This window comes from Anoplophora glabripennis, unplaced genomic scaffold (assembly GCF_000390285.2).
Source record: "Anoplophora glabripennis isolate ALB-LARVAE unplaced genomic scaffold, Agla_2.0 scaffold341, whole genome shotgun sequence".
NCBI lineage: Eukaryota > Metazoa > Arthropoda > Insecta > Coleoptera > Cerambycidae > Anoplophora > Anoplophora glabripennis.
Genome location: NW_019416475.1, coordinates 427,762 through 448,191, shown reverse-complemented (window position 1 = coordinate 448,191; position 20,430 = coordinate 427,762). Strand labels below are relative to the sequence as shown.

At 33.1% G+C, this 20,430-nt stretch overlaps 1 protein-coding gene across 1 annotated transcript in view; it reads right to left on the bottom strand.

Moving 5' to 3' along the window:
* LOC108908967 (A disintegrin and metalloproteinase with thrombospondin motifs 3) overlaps positions 1-20,430 on the bottom strand; it is a 92,660-nt gene that overhangs the window by 50,826 nt on the left and 21,404 nt on the right. Inside the window, exon 3 of the mRNA XM_018713171.1 lies at positions 18,437-18,564. Coding sequence (XP_018568687.1) covers positions 18,437-18,564 — 128 coding nt within the window. The remainder of the gene's footprint in view (positions 1-18,436; positions 18,565-20,430) is intronic.

Below are 20,430 nucleotides of genomic sequence, written 5' to 3'. Positions count from 1 at the left end.
CCGCATTAATGCACAACGGTGGAAAATTTGGATAATTTATCAAACCAGCATGGGTTTATGAAAAAGCAATCCACAATTTCAAATCTAACAGAAATATCAGAAAAAATATCTACACTCTTAACGATCACGGCCAGGTAGATGTTATCTATATTATTTTTACACAGGCGTTTGATAGAATTGGACATGCTATTAAAAAACTTAATTATTATGAGTTAAGTATGCTCCTACTTCATTTAATAACATTATATCTTAATCACAGGCATTTTTCTTAATTAGAGTGGCTTTAATTCTAATAATATATAGCAACATCAGGCGTACCTCACCGTCCCAATTTAACACAATTACTGTCTGAGATATTTGTCAATGATTTATCGGAAAGTATTGAATGTAGGAATCTATTATTTGCGAATAATAAAAATAATATAGTTTTGTATTAGTATACTTGACTGAATTAATTTACAAATCTTATAGAAATCAGGTGTGCAACAGTAATCGACTGTTCATGGCTAAAGCTTTTACACATAAAATTCCATACTTTACCTTAATTTTAAATAATATTTAACTTTCAGAATCGATAAAACTATCAAATTTTGAACCAATTGTTATAAAACTATTTTCCTTGAACTTATTACGTTTGTTTGTTGTTGCTGATTAAACAAAAATGTGTTCTGTATTCTATGTAATAATCAATTTAACATAATTAACACTAAATGTCAATTACAAACAAAACGTCGAAGCCCAAATTCTGTTGTGACATGCTATATTTTCAATTATTTAATACTGAAATAGTAAGATGCTAGATCAGCTAAACAAGCTATTGAACTTTGCCGAATGTATCGAAAACGGTTAGGAAACTAACAGAGAAAATACGAGTAAATTAGAAAAATATTGATAATCTCCATTTTTGTACACAATCAAGTACTTGGGGCTACAAAAAATATGAATATTTTAGCTTAGAGGTACCTTAAAAAACTGCTTAATGTAAGTACCATTCTAGCATTATTTAACACTATGGTTAACAGAAAGAGTCTTTAGAATAGTAAACATTAAAAATATTGGTGTCTTATATCTCGAAAACACAATATTTCCGGGATGCAGATTATTAAACAGACTCACATTATGTTTCATAGTTTATCGGTTCTGCGAGTTACAAAGATAAAAAGTGAAACACCCTGTATATTTCACTTGTTCGGTCTAAAATGGAACTTGGAGCATTGATATGGTACCCGCGTTACAATAATAATATAATATCTCTACTCCTCATTCTAACTACGAGAATTAGCCCAGAAGTCGGAGACTTGTGCGGGAGAGGAGGCGGCATATTATTATTAAGCAGACCGCATTTGCGCCCAGGAACGACTTATGTTGGTAGGCCCTAACCACCATTCAGTGCAGGAATGAGGGAAACCTGGAAAACCTCTTTAATTAGGGGGGTGCTCAAATGCCAAGCGGTATCAATATTTCACATTGACCCAAGCCAACATTCTTCCACCCTACCATACCTGCACAGAGGGGGCCAATCCTCCGTACAAGCATAGCTAACCTACGGTCTACCGCCCCCGGGATTCGAAACCGGGGCAGATAGCACACATCGATTTAAGTACTGACGCCTTAAACCGTGCGGCTATCGACCGCACGGTATCTTTATTAATATGCTAGAACGTATACAAAGGCGCTTTCTAACATTTATGGATTTTAGGGATAATGTAGTTTATCCACCATAAGGTTTGACCACATAACGTTGGCTGCTAGATTTGACATGCATCATAGCACCACAGGAGACTTTTAAATAGCATAATACAAGTTAGTTCACAACTTGATAAATGGACCAGATTTATTATAACCGATTCACTTTTTACTACCTAGGCAAAATTATTTTATACCAGTATTACTAGAACTGATGTATTACTAGAACTGATATATTTATGAAATGAAATTTTCCTTTCATGCCATTGTAATTATGATAAAATATTTGTTCTTACTGATATTCACAATTACTCTTCAACTAAGCTACTTAACACAGCTAATGTTTACATTTTAGTTTTTTTGTTTTTATTTTTTTGTTGTGCTTTGTTTTATTAGATTTTGGATGATTTGTGTACTTTATTAATTAATGATTCTTATAGTCATTATTAATTTTATTCTGTTATATAAATACACAAAATGAATAAATGAATATTCCGAACACAAAAAGAAATAGAAAAATGGCAAAAGCAACTCATAAACGTTTTCGAAAAATATAAAATCAATACATAACAATTGTAAATCTATATCCCTGGGTACAACAACTGATGGACTAATGGCTCCCAATTTACATATATTTTTAAATTAACAGATTTTTTCACGTAACTGTTGTAAAACGCCTTGATACTCAGCCACACAAGAAAATCGACTTTCAGGACCAGAGGTCAGACCATATTTATTATACGTTTTTTGGGTCGCTGAATCCGAATCCGAGGTCCAGTTAACCCTATCATCTCAGAATTTTTCATAGCCTTAAAAAAAACGATATTATGAACAATTAAACGCTAAATTTAATTAACCAAATTCAATGATATCCCAACCTAATAAGCCCATGAACCCAAACCCCAATAACCCTATAACCCCACAACCCTATAATCAAGAGAATAAATCATAGGCAATCTGTATTATTGCAAAACATCACATAGCTCCTTGAAAACCCTAGTACTCAAACCCAAAAAGCATCCTATATGTTGTTCTAGTCATTTAATATGTATGTTCTAGTCATTTAATATGTATGTCTTTTGATCTAGTCATTCTAGTAATATAATTTTTTGGGTTTATGTATTGTTATCCTTTGAATTTTCATTTCATTTAATCTAGTCAAGAGAGATTTTCAACATTAACCATTCATTTATATATTTCATTTTTATAGATTAATTTATAGTACGGTCTATCCTACAAATAACTTTTTTTTTCAAAAGCTCTTATAAGAGCTATATGATGTACGAAATCCGATTACGCAACCACCTCGTGTTATAATGCTAATGCCGACGGTCCTACCAATTAAAGTTATAAAACAACTAGATCGACTGTAAAGCTCGGTTCTTTGGTGAATGGGATCACAGTAGGTACAAGGTAATGAAGTTGTGGTTAGGTAATCGTGGGGTTATGAATTGTAGGGTCACAGGGGTTTTGGGGTTTGAGTTTTTAAGATATCCTCAATCACGTTAACGTTTATCCATAATACAGATTGCCTATGATTTATTAGTTATGAGGTTATGAAGTTACGGGGATATGGGGTTATAGGGTCATGGAAATTTTTTGGGTTTGAGTAGTCGGGTTTTCAAGGAGTCCTCAGCTATGTGATGTTTTGCAATAATACAGATTGTGTATGATTTATTCCCTTGGTTGTAGAGTTATAGGGTTATTGGAGTTTGGGTTCATGGGTGGGATTTGGGTTCATGGGCTTATTAGGTTGGGATATTTTTGGGTTAAATATTTATGGAATTTTGTTAATTGGATTTAGCGTTGGAAGCTTGAGTCTTAAGGTTTATATAGTTTAATTGTTCAGAATATCGTTTTATTTTTTGAGATTATGAAAAATCCTGAGGTGATGGGGTCAAATGGACCTCGGATTCGGATTCAACGACCCAAAAAAACGTGTAATAAACTTGGTTTGACCTCTGGGCCCGGAAGGCGGTTTTTGTGTGGCTGTGTTCACACAGTTCACTTGAGGCAAAAGTTCACAATTCCATTAAAGTCGAAAAAACATTGACATTGGATTGAAACTGACGTGCTTTTTTGCCTAATTGAGATGTTAACATCTTTTGCAATTTCACTTCTAGTCTGCACGGACTATAGAAGTTTGTTTTTCGCCTCGGCTGGTCGCGGGTAAGATGTTAAGGTGTTCACCGAAAAGCTCCATCTCAGGTTGTCGAAAGGATGGGAATAAATTAAGAGTTCAACAGAGAAATTTTTTTTTTTCACTTATTTAAGGCGCCACTAGGGATTTTCCAGGATGGACGTCTCTATTCTCTTCACTCTCTGCTAGTAGAGTGACTCAGCCATCAATAATTTAAAAAAATAATAAGGAACTTACATCCATTTTAATCTAAATTCAACTACTACTGCTACTAGCAAAGCTAATAAGACAAATAGGTTAAATGACACGTGGTTTTACAAAGACTATTTTATAACATTTAAAATTTGAATATTACTCATTAAAAATTCTTAATTTTCGATAACATTTTATAAAAACTCATACCTTTTGCATGATGTTTGCTGCACTAATATAACGGAGACCTCGTGGTAAAAAGTGCTTTATATATGTAACATGGGTTCTTGCCAGTCAGAGCTTCTCGAGATAAAATGTCGGAGGGCTTCCTGCCATCTAGTTGTTAAACGTTAATCATATCACAGTGTTACCAATTAACACTTCCGCCCTGGCTTTGTACTCTGAGTACACATCGATGCATAATCGATTGTCTACATAGACTGTCTCATCTAGTGATTTTATTATTTAACCAAAATGACACTTAGTGTAACCTCTAAACTTAACCAGTCTTTGTCTTTAACAATAACATTAAGAAAAGTTTAAATAATAATGACTGTCATCTAATTGGACCTGTTCTTTGAAATCTGAATTGGTGACTTATCTTGGTACTACATAACTTAAGTGCTATACAAAATATCCACATGAACTCAAATCCATAGGTTGGTTACACTAAATGAGATATCAACAATTCAAGAACATGTGGTTAGAGAGGAGATTATGCGCAACACAATGCTGCCAACTGTATATCATTAAATACACATCTCCATTAAGGCATAATTCAAAAAGCCGGTTATTTTCTGAACATAACCTCGGATACAAATATATTAGTTTTAGCCGCGACTGAGCGAAACATTTTCAAAGTCATCATTGAAGATGCCAACACTGTAGAACGGCGAAACGTTTGCAGCATTGCATGAAAAAAGTTAGCACTACGGAACATCTCAGAGACTCACCATTACCTGAGAAACGGTTCCGACCGTAGCGGATTCAGAGCCAATAAGAACCTAAATAAAAATCAGGGTGGGTTTAGGGGTTCTAATGGCAGATCCACCCCAACAGAGCATAGACCGAAAACAACTACGACAGGTCGAAGATTCCTAACTAAGTATAAGGAAGTGAAAGAAAATTCTATAAGTGGCGGCTACCACGTACACAGGTCACTGTATAACAATCCGAAAAACCATCACACTTTCAATACTATCACGGTCCATGAAAGCCTTAGAACCACTATTAAAAAATATACTGATAATTTAACTAATGATATTTTGAGAAATATTACTAAGCAGGTGAACCATTCCGTCCAGTATTCAAATATACCCGAAATATCAGCTATAATTCAGTCACTATAGCTTTTTTTCATAGACCTTATAAACTACTGGACTCGCCCAACTGTCATTTTGCCTATATAAACGGCAATCGCTCAGACGTGTGCGAGAGAGATGGAGCGAGTAAGGGCTTAAGCTTCGTTCACAGAATTTCGACTACAGCACGCTACATTTAATTCAACCAATCAGCTAGCTATACTCAATTCCTTACCCCTTTTTTCTGTTGGGCCGTATTCAAAGACTTTATAAAAATAATATCGAAACCAAGAGACAAGAAAAATTAATTTTTTCCAGTAGTGTAGGTATGTAAAAGTGTTTATTATTATTACAGGCCTAATGTAACAGTACAATATTTGAATTGTTTTAGCTATAATATTCCAAATGGTTTTTATAATGCCTTATTTATGTAGTTCTCCATTTATTTTCCTTATATCGTAAACTCGATCGGTTAAAATTACTGCAAGCTCTTCTGACGTAGTTGTTTCAAATATTTCATATTTTCTTGCTTTGCAGAACTGTATAAATTGAAACTATGTCGATGCTTTCTTCGTTTAACATATTATTTGAATAGAATTTTTGCTAAGCATGTTTCAGTTAAAACTTTTTCATTATATTCGGTTTGATGTTAAAAAATAATTTGAAGAGTAACGCATTTAAAGGCGGTAAAATTTGGACGTTAAAATGACATTTTGAGGATGGGGGAAATAATATAATCTAATAAGTTATAATCGGAGACAACTCTGCTTGGTCATTATTTTCAGAAAGATGCAAAAAGTATAAACATGTTGGTACCATCATAACTTCTTTCCTACGTATGAAATTAAATTTTTTCTCCAGTTAAACGTCTCTTTATGCAATTTATCGCAGAATACGATTGCACCGTATTTAGTTCTTACGAATCTTTCACATACACTAACTAAATCACACAAAAATTCAAGAAATCAATCGATAATGTCAATACATGACATTTATTTCAAAGTTTGTTTATGGCATTTTGTAAGGGTATACCCGTGTACCATCATTTGTTTTACCGGTATTTGCCTCAACTAGCTTCATCTGCCTTGCACACATCAGCGCGATTGACCTCTCTTTCTAGGGCCAGTTCATAGTTTACTAGGTCTATGCTTTTTTTCGGGAAAAAAATACTATTAGAAGTTTCTCTGCGGAATATTGTTCGGAAACGTGTTATAAACAAAATATCAAAAAATCAACTCGACTAGTTGGGAAATTGCGACTATTAGTCAGCAGGATCACGAAACATAGGCGGTTTTCGAACTTATAGTTCTCATCAGTAAGACGACAGATGAACGATTTGGCTATTTGAGCGTCAACCATATTTTGGGTATGGGTATAAAGCTCGTAATTGTGAATACTACTCAGTGCCTTCTGGCATAAAGCTCCGCTGTGTCTGATGGTTGTATTGACAAAAGATCTTAGTTGTTTACTTCAGACACTGGGGGGTGAATTAATGGGCGGGGCTGTAGCCCGCATGCTTCTCACAATATTGTTAGTTACAAAGTTTGTTTCGCTTAGGCCCGGTACTTTGAATCTTGATTAAATAAAAATATGAGACCACTAAAATTTAATTCATGGATTTTGTATTTCGTTTCTTGGTCAGCAACTAAGATCGGGTTAAATATGGCCGATCTCCATGTTAAATTGTCAATTGAGTCAAACAATAGTTGAAAACTCATTCATTGTTTCGCTAATTTAAATATGAACTTAATACAGCAGGGGCGGATACAGCGATGGATTTGGGGGAGGCGTTTGTATAATTGATGTCTAGAAAAAAAAAGGTTACGCAAACAGGAAAAGTGGGAGACATAAAATGTTTATTTATTCATTTATTTTATTAACTAATTCAGAGAAGATTTTATTAAAAATTAACGGCCTTCATATTATATTATTGGTCAATTCTGTATTTATCTATATATACAATCAGAGTTTGAACATAAAAAAAATATTATTAATAGACATTTTATTGCACTTTATTGCACACTGAAGAGTATGTAGAATGATAAAAACTAACTTGAAAGAAGTGACGCCAAGTAGGCAAATTGCAAATATGTTTCAAAAAAGTGATTTCTTTTTTTAATTAACGTAAAAATAAGCTCTATTTAACACAAAAAGAGCGAATTCCCGAGCGTCTTTTGCCTGACCCTGGGACAATTTATTTATAACGCTGTTTTGCACATCCTACTTTGTTAATTGTAAAGAGCAACTTAAATTCAACTTTTTGAAATGTTTCTTTTTCAATACGTTTCTTTGAATCAATTAGAACCTACTTCTACGTTATTAATTTCTAAAATTAACGTTTAGTAATTAAACAATTAGTTGCGAAAAACGAAAGAAATTAATTAACAAATACTTGGAGCAACAATTTCACGGTCAATCGAATGGGCCTTTGGCACACATGCTGGTCATTGGATGCAATAATAATAGTTCGCAATTTTCGAAAACTGAATTTTTCGAGTTCGACTTTCATCTTACAACTAACAAATTGGTGAAATATGAATTTATGTAGGTACCTTAAATGATAGGTAATTTAATTGCCTACAGCATTAAATAACTAATTTTCCGATAGGTCGTTTAGATAAACATGGACAGTAAAAAAAGTGGAGATACACGTAATTTTTTCACTTATTTGCAATTTGCCAACTTAGCGGTTCTTCTTTCGATTTAGTTTTTTGATATTATCACTGTCATAAAGTGCAACAAAATGTCTATTTATAATTTTTTAAAGTTCTCTGGGTAATTTGACTGGACTAATAACAACAATTCAGTATTTTGTAAATTCAGTCAAATATTTATTATATCTATAAAATAGCATCTGCATCTACTCTTTAATAAACATAACCAGCATAGCGCTCTGTGTGAGCATGATTTTATTTTGGTGTTAAACTGTTAGGTGTTAACATTTTTTATAGAAATTTTTCGAAAAATATTAAGTCAAACTTGACCTTGAAGACCTGTGCAGTAAATGTTTTTCGTTACGATTATGGCTTTTACGTCTTTATTATAATAGTATACTGCTCTAATTCTATCACATGTGGAGATGTGTTAGATAATTGCGACTGAGTGCGAAACAAATTGGATTTACTTGAAAAACTGCAAAATATACAATACGCCGTTTAAATATCTTCTTAAATATCTTATAAACTGGCACTTGTCAGCTGCGAAAAGTTAGTGACATGTGATGTGTATAGACATCAGTTGTAATCATTAATGTAATGTTTTTTAAAGTCGTTTGTTGACTGCATTTGATTGTTTGTTTTTTTTTTAATATTCTACTATTTTCTTCCTATACTTATGTCTTGCTTTTACAACTTCAACTAATTTAAGTAAATTTATAAGATAATTTCTAACAGTAATATGTCAAAAGTTTTCGGAGAAAATCTATGAAATTTTAACACAATACTGTGTGTCCTTTAGCAAAACAGGAAACGAATAATGGTATTGCACAAAATAGTAGCGTAATCACACTTAACATTTTAATTATAACGTTTTTGGTAATGCATGGCACAAACTGTAGTTAGTAGTATTTTTTATATAAATTATTAGTGTGCGAATGTTTATTGTTTTTGTGAAGGACCTTTGTTACACCATACAGTTTTATTTCTTTTTGGGTTCAGTCTATCATTTATTAAAATAATGGTAGTTAATTTCCTTATACAGGGTGGCCAAATTAAAACGAAACAGAGCCATTTTCAGGGACTGCGTCAATATTGTAGAAAAACGCTCAGACCTGTCGATTTTAGATTAAAGGGGGACATTCTCTGCTGGTATTTTTGACTCCGCCACTTACACCCCCAAGCATCACCCCAAAATATTTAAATGGCATTGGGGGTTGAGTAATATTTCTTTTGAAAGCTCGTACAATTCTCTTTACAACAGACTTTAAATTTTATAATTCCGCCCAATACTTTGAAAAAAATTTGCAACAGAAATGTTCAGTTCAAGGTAAACCAAAAAAAATCAAGCATCAGTTTAAAATTTAAACTATGTTTAGTTGCTTACTTAATTGATTAAATGTTCAAACTGATGACCGCCCGCTTCCATACAAGAATAAAGATTTTGTTCAAAACGTTCGCGACAATTAAGAATAATTTCCGGAGTGATTCGACAGGATTCGTCGTCGATTCTTTGACGCAAATCTTCCAGCGACGCTGGCTGTGTTTTATAGATTTTACTTTTTAGTTGTTCCCATAAAAAGAAATCAAGGGGCGATAAATCCGGTGATCGTGGAGGCCACTCAATGCTGCCTCTTCTCCCAATCCAATTCCGTAGAAAACGTTGGTGCAAATACTGACGGACAATTAACGCAAAATGCGAAAGAGCGCCGGCCTGTTGAAAAATCAAATGATGTTCATCATACCCTGGAACATTTTCAATAATATCAGTCAAGTCAGGGTCAATAGCGTCATCCAGTAATTGCAAATACATTTGGCCAGTCAAATGACCAGGTAGAAAAAGAGGACCCACCAGCCGGTCACCGAAAATTCCAGCTCATACATTTAATTTTTCTGGTTGCTCTGTATGCATCTCGTGAAAAACTCTTGGGTTTAAATCGGACCAATAGCGGCAATTGTGACGATTTACCGTCCCGTTCAAGAAAAAACTGCATTCATCGGGAAAACAGATGTTAAAAATGAACTGTGGATCGTTCCCTGCTCGCTCACACATTATTTCGCAAAATTGCAAACGGTGGTCATAATCATCCTCATGAAGTTCCTGGACTAAATGTATTTTGTATGGATGGAATTTATTCTTCTTCAAAATGGTTTGTATGCTAGTTCGATTGATCCCAGACACAGATGCCAGCTGCCTCGTACTTAATGTAGGATCAAGATGAACTTGTCCCAAAACTGCAACTTCACTAGCTTCATTAACTATAGGTTTTTCAATTTCTCGTTTTTTATTGGCTACGTTCCCTGTCTCTTGAAATTTTTTTACTAACTCTAGAACATACTTCCTCCTGACATGTCGATCTTGATGTTGTTCATTAAATAGCTGAGCTGTTCTATTCGCACATTTATTGTTCATAAAGTAAAGCGAAATGATATCTACCCTTTCCGCAATGGAATAAACCATAGTGTTTAATTTTCAAAAACACAATTAAATAAACTACCAACCAACGCTTCCAAATAATACTAGAAAATAATTTGGAATCCACTAATTTTACGTTCATTGTGTGTGTATAGCATTCATTTCTGTTTTTTACAATTGTGTTTTTTTTACGAAAGTGATAACAAATCGCCAAAAACCAATGTAATGCAAGAAATATTAAATTTATACCATTAACGTACTGAACTCGAATGACTGACATTTTTACCGTTACTAATTGTTTGTCCATAAGTTTCAACTTTAAAATCAAAATTCTTAATAAGTATTGGGCAGAATTATAAAATTTAAAGTCTGTTGTAAAGAGAATTGTATGAGCTCAAAAGAAATATTACTCAATCCCAATGCCTTTTAAATATTTTGGGTGATGCTTACCCTTGCTTACTGTTATTTGCGTATGTTGCACTCAAATACTCTGTAGGTGACGATTTTTGAACAACGATGCAACGTAAAATTTTGTGTGAAACTGGGGAAAACTTTCACGGAAACGTTTCAACTTTTGAAACAAACTTACGGAGATGATGCTCTGGGTCGTACGCAATGTTACGAATGTTTTTCACGATTTAAAAGTCCTCGTCAGTCAATTGAAGATGATGATTTCAATTGATGTTTCCCACGTCCAGAAAATCAAAGGTCCGGTGCGTGCAAATTGTCGATTGACTGTCAGAGAAATTGCAGAAGAGGTCAGCATCTCAATTGGGTTATGCCATGAAATTTTGACTGAAAATTTGCACATACACCTAGTTGCAGCATTTGTTCCTCGTTTGACGACCGAACAATAGAAAGAAAATCGTGTGGACGTTTGTCGGCAACTCCTTGAACAATCCAACGATATTCATTCAAAGGATCATAACGAAAGACAAAAGCTGGGTTTATGGCTACGACACTGAGACAGAAGTTCGGTCATTACAATACATTGGCAAAGAATCTCCACGCCCCAAGGAAGCATGTTAGTTTCGATCCAATGTTAAAGTTATGCTCACTTTTTTTCCTACTTTAATTGAATAGTGCATTTTGAGGTTTTGCCTCAAGGAGAAACATTGAACCGTCGTACTAGCAAGGTATTTTACAACGGTTACATGAAATAATCCGCAACAAATGGTTCTTGCACCATGACAATGCGCTCTCATATTCAGCTTTGTCGGTTCGTCAGTTTTGTGCCAAAAATCAGATTACATCAACCTCATCCTCCTTACTCGCCAGACCTGGCTCCTCGCAATGTTTTCTCTTTCCGAAATTAAAATCAGTGCTGAAAGGACGCCGTTTTCAGACTATTGATGACATCAAAGCAAATGCGACACACACTTTAAAACCCATCCCAAATGAAACTATCCAGGACTACTTTGCGAAATGGAAACACCGCTCGGAAAAGTGTGTGAATCGAGGAGGGGTGTACTTTGAAGGAGTCCAATAATGTATAAAATTAATAATAAAGTAGAAAAAAATAATGTTCCATTATTTTCTGAACAGACTTCGTATTTCTCTTCCAAATTTTGAAAATTCGTAGATTCCTTATAAACAGTTTTAGGAAAAATCACTATGCTTGATTTTTTTTGGTTTACCTTGAACTAAACATGTCTGTTGCATTTTTTATTTTTAGTCCATATAAAGCATAAAGATTCATTTGTTATCGTACGTTTTATATGTCTAAAACAATTTCTGTATTAAATTCAGTGAGTAATATAATGTTAATCATTGTATATTTTTTCAGACATATATCTTCATTTCTTTTATGTCGTTATGTACCTACGTATATGTAATTACTTTTTAATGAAAACCGGCATATTTCAGAGAAGAGAAAAGTTTCCGCATGACTGGAAAACAATAGATACGCGATTTTTAAATAATTTCATTTCCAATATAGTCTCTTTCAACGACCTTCCATTAGCCTAAAAAAGAAATAACGTTAATAAGACATTTCTTTTTAACTCCATGGCCCTCTCAAAAGGTTTTCTGTAGCAAAAGGAAAGGTTCTTTTTAGACATTACACGAATAATCTAATTTTTTATAGGTAGGTTTGTTAAGATTTCCTAATTTTATACACGCTTGCGTTGGTATGACCCTTTGACTATGTAATAAATTGGAAAGTAATAGGTAATTATTTTTAAAGCATCTAAAGCATCTTTCAACATTAAATTTAAAAAAATAATAATAAAGTTATACCATCTAAAATATTTGATTGAATATTGTAAAAGATTGAATACGAACGACTTTTTGTAGATTCTCTACAACGGTACTCTGTCTCATTTATAGGGTGATAACTTTCTCGCATTGTGTATGGGTAATTTTTTTATATTAAGAGGGAGAGTTAAATTAGCACAGATGCATTTTGAGAACAATACATTGCTATCTACTATTTTGTCTTCGGTTAAAGAATTATTCTAAAAAACTGAAAAGGACTTAATGTTCAATAATACCGAAACTATCAAAGTTGGAGAATCGGTGAAAACAGATTGTTGGGTACTCAATTTTCTACATAACAAAATAGAATAATTACATGAGATCCGTACAAAAAATACATTGATTTAAACGTATCCTACCACACAAAAAGAAATAGGTGCGTTGGTACGGGAACTAAAGCAGTCTATACATTATCTGTATCGTAAATGGTTTAAATTAAACACTGGTTGTCAAGTCAACTAACTAAATTTTGGAATATGAACATTTAAAATATTACTACTGATTCCTTACCTTAGGGCAATGTTCAGTGAATAAAATGTAAAAGACACAAATACTGTAGATATAAATTATGCCTAATTTTATTAATTTAGCTTCTAAAAATAAAGGGTCCACTTCTGAAAGCAGAGAGAAAATTACTTCTGTGTGTAATGAATATTTTTAGAATAAACGCCGTGCTGGTTTTGCGAATTAAACTGTACACAATTCTATCGACTGTTGACTTCATTGTAAATGTTTAATTGTTTCAGCAAAGGAAGCATCGATACCAAATATTACGCCATCGTATCAAATTACAAATTTCTTCTTCAAAAAGTATTCTAATACGACATGTTGCAATAAAAGCACCTAATAATAAACGAATACACAATTCAACAAAAATAAGATAAAAAACAACCAAACTTCGTTTGATGTACCGTTCTGTAAACGAACGCAATCAAATTCCCACAATTGCACTGGAAATCATTTGAATGTATTTAGCCGTATTAAAAAATGTAGTACAAACTAAACCCGATGGTATAAAATTTTATTTGGCCTGAATTGGAATTTCAGTTTATACACGAACGGACAGAAACCAGCTTAAATTCAATGGAAAGCATTCGAATGAGCCAGAGCCACTAAAGAGTTCCTTTTTCGAGTCGCATTATTGGGAAATCGGCTATTTTTAAGAGGTATAAGGTCAGTCAAATTAGGGCAAAATTGCGAAATTTGATGTTCAACCACAAAACTATCAATATTGCCCATTTTTTCGCGTCAATGGTGTGGCCCGAAAAACGGGCAACTTGTTTGTATCAGAGTCTCGGTTCGTACGTAACAAAGGCCACGAATAAACCGTGACTTCAATGCAGGCCAATGCACATTATGCTCCAAGGTTCTGAACCACTGGGTGACTTACCTCTATCGTATGATTTCCAATACATTTGAAGCAGTTAATTTGCCTGCTCACGTATAAGTCAAAATTCTAACGCAGATCAAGGCACATTCTGTACTATTGACTTTTGATCAGTACCTACTCAGTTTTTTATTTTCTTACACTTCATAGTCAATTAAATATTCCACAATTCCTTAGCAAGACAAGTATCTGTAATTACTTATTGTAATAAATTTAAAAAGTCTATGGAATTTATGAGGTCATAGATATCACTGTAGTGATGTTTTCAATTATTATTATTTTGAAGTGAATGAGAACATAAGAAATTACATTGAAATCCTGAAAAAATTAGAGGTTATCCAAAAACATCAAAGAACACAAACAAGAGTTGAAACATTTTCGTATAAGGACTAATATACATTTTTCTGAGTAAAGATCACACCAAGTTTTTGTTATGGAAATGGCAAATCAAGTTTTAAATTAATTTCTGATGCCACTAATTTTAATAGTACTCCAAATGATCTATCTCTTCCATGTGTATATTCCCATTTATCCTATTTTTAAATTGTGATATATCAGCGCTGATGGGATCGTTTTTCTTTTTTTAGATTAAAAAAACTGCAAATACTTTTCAATTTGGCCAAATGTATGAACCAACGGCATAAGTCTCGTTCAATTCCAACACTACATGTTCTGATATTGGGGTTAACTAGCATTGGACCTGGGCGTAATATTATAACAATGTTTTAACGATTAAAACATTTAATATAATTTAAACATTGTTATGAAGTAAAAAAAAGAAATTTACTAAATTCAAAATCATTCGTAGGTATTGATTTATAATCTTTTTATAATTAAATTACATTTTGATATAATTTTTATTTTTATGTACAGACAGTTCCATTTTTTATGGAAACTGAAGATATATTAGAAACTATCAGAGACGGGAAAAACAAATGTACGTTCTCGAACGCGATTTTTCGAAAGAGTTTCGAATGTCAATGCGGATGTTTTCATTTTATCGATTAAAAGAACTGAAATTATAATAAAACTGGTCTACTGGAACTTTTCATTGTAGAATCGGTTGCTGGTTTAATTTTTTAGTATTATTTATAGTTATGGAGCTATAAATGAAAGTTAAATATGTTTTTTTATATGAGATTTGTAGTTCACTGTATTCCAGAAAGCTTGACTCATAATTGTTTTTACAAATTAAAGTAGGTATTTTACTTTCAAATAAGACATACCTACTTTTACATAGGCTATCATAAATATCGTTACGACTTACTTTTCCTAAATACAGTTGAAACATAGTCAGCAATGAGATCAATATATTTTTAACATATATTTCTCATTATAATAACGATAAAGTACGGTCCTTGTGAAAGTACTTAAAAGGAAGTAAATTAAAAAATTCTGATTAAACAGAAAGTTATAACACGATGAAATGTTTACATAAATAAGTTTAAAATATAAACTTCTTTCAAACAGAAAATTGGACTACACCCTGAATGAGTTAGTTCCGGCCTTTGAGCCATACGGATGTCTTTCCGCTACATTGAGCTTGTTAAAGTACGAGGTTGAACCGATATATGCATGTACAACTGGTAGATAAGTATAATATTAATATTATACCGACAAATACAAAAAATATAAAAAATGCCAATGTGTGAATACCATGAAAAATTTATAGAAAGATTGTTTCTAGGATATTTCAGGCAGTGTCCCAAAGATATTGAAACACCTTTACAACGTCCTTGGATCAAACTGACATGATATAGGTCAGTTTACTTATATAATTGTTATAATTGTTTCATTATTTTTCAAAATAAAATGCAAAAAATGTAAAGGAAACATATTTCTCAAACTAACAATATAACATTTTCCTAAAAGACAAATAAGTTTCTGAATAAACAAAGGCATCTTAAAATATTATTTTGCTTATGAAATCTAAAGTAATAAAAAAGTTTGTAAAAAAACATGAAAGGGTCACCCCCTTATAGCAAACCAGGAAAATGGTAAATATGTTAATAAAATATGGTCCTATAAGTACTATACCTGGCCAAATTATTAGGGACAGTACTCATATTTATGAAGTTTCTAATTCAATTTCTTTTTTTGAAAAACAAATAGGTCTTCACAAAGTTTTTTTTATTTTGTATTGCAGCTGGTACTGTTATTAATATGTATTTTTGTTGAGTGGCAACCTGATATTCTGCATCATTTATCAGATAAATTAAGTTACTCTTCATATGGTGCTAATTTGTTAAAAATTTTTGTTATAGTGAGATGCTAAAAAATATTTCTGAATCGTTTTTCGTGAGTTTTTCCTGTTACAAATTATCAAAACGATATTGATATTTCGTATAGAATTACTATAATAAACAATGAAGGAATTGTAATTCCCCAAATGACAGTCCGAAGGTGATTGGCAGAAGAAAACCTGATCGGTCGTTGTCGACCCAAAAACCACCTCTGATGGTCATGAAGAAGATGCGGCTACAATGGGCCCAATAACTCCAGAATATGACTGTTGCTGATTGCATTCCAATAAGAACAACTAATTAAAATAGTGTTAAAAAATATTTTTTTGTGATTATCTTATATTTTCCGACGAATCAGCGTTTCAAATTTTGGTCGACAAAACTTCATTTCTCCGACGACGTCATGGAGAGAGCAATTCCATCCAAACTGCCTTGTGGTGATGGTTAAATACCCGGTTGGTGTCATGGTATGGTCTGTGATTTCAGTAGAGGGCATAAGACGCCTATACATCGTGGAGGGGATCATGAGGCAGGATCCGAACAAGCGAGTACAAAAAATCCCGCTACTGCCACATATTGAAGAATGGTTCCCTGCTGATGCCGAGTTCCTTTTTATGCACGATTCGGTACCGAGCCACAAAGTCAGGAGTGTTAGTGCGTTCCTTGCCGAAAAAACATTACCAATTTGCCCTGACTGGGTATGAACCCTATAGAGGACATGTGGGGACTCACCAAACGGGCGATTGCTAATGAGGTGATCACCACCAAGCACCAACTGTTGAAATTCTCATCAGAGAATGGCATTACAACGTCGAACTCCAATAGAATTGTAAAGTCTGTATAGAGAGCATGCCTCGAGACATAAAAGCTTTAATTGCGGCAAAGGGTGCATCACTAAATACTAAGATTAATTTTAACAGATTTCCATTGATGCACATATAAAGCTTTTACGCAAAAAAAAAAAAGTTTCTCCCACGTAACTCGTTGTTTTTATGATCTTAATAATACACTCTTTTGAATAAAAAATAGCTACAAGCCATAGAACCAACTGTTTGTTCAAAAAAAATCTGTCAAACTAGAAAATATAAGAAACTGAGTACTGTCCCTAATAATTTGGCCACCCACTGTAATTTTTGTACAACTGTTTCGTCGATCAAGGCTGGAGTATTGTTCTATTATTTGGGCCCCTCATTATGCTAATCACATTGATCTTTTGGAGAAAACGCAACGAAGATTTTTAAAATTTTTGCATTATAAGGAAACTAAAACATATCCTTCTATTGGTTATTCGCAGCATTTACTTCTAGAAAAGTACGATTACAAAATCTTTAATGACTCGGCGTAATATGCACAGTTTTATTTTCCTCTTTAATTTGGTTGGTGCTTTTGTTAAGAGTTACTGTGCAAACTTAATTTCAATGTCCCTAGAGCTACCTCTCGCACTACTAACAATGAGACATTTTATTTGAGAACTGCTAGAATCAATGTATCGCACTATTCTCCTTTATATGTAATGTGCCGAAATTTTGCTAATTTGCAGGACAATTGATATTTTCCATACCACGTTTTTGTTTTTTCTACTGTATTTTGTAATAACTTACTATATTGTTTTGTTTTCCCTGCTATGTAACTGGGATTTTCACGTGAACAGTTGTAATTTTAAATAAATAATCATGCCAAATTTCGTTTGCTTATATTCAACGGTTTTGAGAAAAATTGAAAAATCCAATAGTACACCGTCCACCTTTAATGGACTGTAACTTTTTTTAATTAAAAATTTATATGAAAGGCACCCCTTAAAATTATCCAAGGAATGCAGTCGTTTTTTGTACACATTTATGCAACACTCTGTATGTGCGAATTTATTACACAATGCCTCAAAATAAAAGTGATATTGAACGTTAAAAATATACTTTGGTGGTAAATAGTCTTAAAATTCAATCAATATCGTTCATTTTAAATAAAAAGAAATATATTTTAGCAACTTTTGTTTTCTTGGGCAACTGTCAAATTTATTATACCGTTTTCTAAATACCCTGAATATATATGCAATTTTCAATGTTATAATGAATGAACCTGCAAATTAAAATATGATCATTTTGAATTAAAAATCGGTTGCCTTTATTTTTTACTATAAATGGTGAATATGAATTTTACTCACAATATTCATCAGAGCAAGTACATATTGTTCCACTTTGTTCCTGCCGTGAAACGAGATGAGAGTATGGTCCACTGCTATTGCAATTTCCAACCAACGGGTGGACAATATTGAACTACCTCGTTGTCGAGCTGAAAATGTAACACGTGTGGTAATAATCTGATTAAAGTTTAATAATTGCCTTAGCCTAGTAACTACAGTACCTACAATTTATGATATCGAAAATGCGCACAGCATTTTAAGATAATTGGCAATAACGGTGACACGTAAAATGGGGAATGTAAGTTTTACAACATTTTTCAACAAACAAAAAGGTGGAACTTCCATTGACAAAAATTCACTGGATATAGTGACATTTGGTGAACAGAATATTAATGATTGCTACGTCTACAAAAGAAAATCAGAATGTTTTACAGAATTACGATATTGTGACAAATTTTTTATTCCTCTTATTAAATAAAATAAAAGTCACAGGTTCTCCTAAGATCTTTCAATCCTTCAATGATTAATTAAGCAAATAGTTTTTGATCAATTTGATATAGTGCAGTTTCTTAATAATAGCTAATTTCACATCAAATGTTAAAAACAAATAAGTGAAGTTAGGAGTCTGAGGGGTTTCAAGTTAGCTCACTTATAGTATCTACGTACGTGTAAAATTTGGACAACTGGCCAGTCAGTGGTGTCAGAATTAAAATGGGGTTCGATAGTGAATATCAACTGTATCGCCCGATTTCTCGCCATTTTCAAGTAAAATATTTATGTCTTGAGCTTTTTAGTGGAATGCGGCAGAATTCTGAAATTTGTAAACAGTTGTAATTTATTATCAGTTAGCCAGCATGGTTTTCGTCCAAACCATTCAACTAATACTGCAGTATATTCACTCCTTTGTGATGTTTACAAACAACTTGATGAGGGTAAAATTGTGATTTCGCTCTTTTTTGATCTAACAAGGGCTTTTGATTGCGTTGGGGAAGGTTTTTTAAGACAAAAATTAAATAGTTTAGGGATTAAGCAGCCGCTAGATAAATGGATTAGTTAATTCCTATCTGACAGGTCAATCAGCGTTAAGCTGACTGGTACGCAGTCACAGCAATATAAATTGAGTATTGGAGTTCCGCAGCTCCACTGCTGTTTTTGCTTTTCGTGAATGATCTGAAACAACATATGACCGATAACATAACACTGGTGATGTTTGCCGATGATACCACCATTAGTTTAGTAGGCAATAATTTTAATGATTTACAAATTCAGGCAAATATAGCTCTCCAACAATTTTACACCTAGTGCGAACGAAACAAGCTTATAATTAATGCAAGTAAAACTAAGTATATAGTTTTTCATTTACGAAAATGCAAGCAAAAAATTAATTTAACTCTGAACAACACAGTGCTGGAGAATGTCACTAATACCAAATTTTTGGGCTTGCATGTAGATGAGAATCTCTCATGGTCGGTGCATGTGGACTCCATTGCCAGTAAACTGAAGTCAGCTTATTTTGCAATAAGGAACCTGAAATACATTGTGAGCAGTCAATATCTGCTAAATGTTTATTATGCTTTAGCATTCTCGCACATTAAATATTTAATTATATACTGGGGGTGCTCTACGCATGCGCATCGAATATTTATTCTACAGAAGAGAATTATCTGATTGATTTTCTCCTTAAACCCGTTAGATTCTTGCAAAGCAATATTTAAAGATAACGATACTCACTCTTTATTCAATACTTATTTATGAGTCCGCTATTTTTGTGAAGCTAAACCCCGACAAGTTTCCTCTGCCAAAAAGTTTGCATGTTCACGGTACAAGAAATGCAAGTCATATCATCATTCAAAACTATAATTTAAGTACTTTCAAGAGAGGTCCGCTTCTTTGTGTGCCAATATTTATAACTCTCTGCCTGTAAATATTAGAAATATTTGTATTTTATCGAAATTCAAATACGAGCTGCGTAAGTTTTTGTGTGCTCATACTTTTTACTCCGTACAAGAATTTTA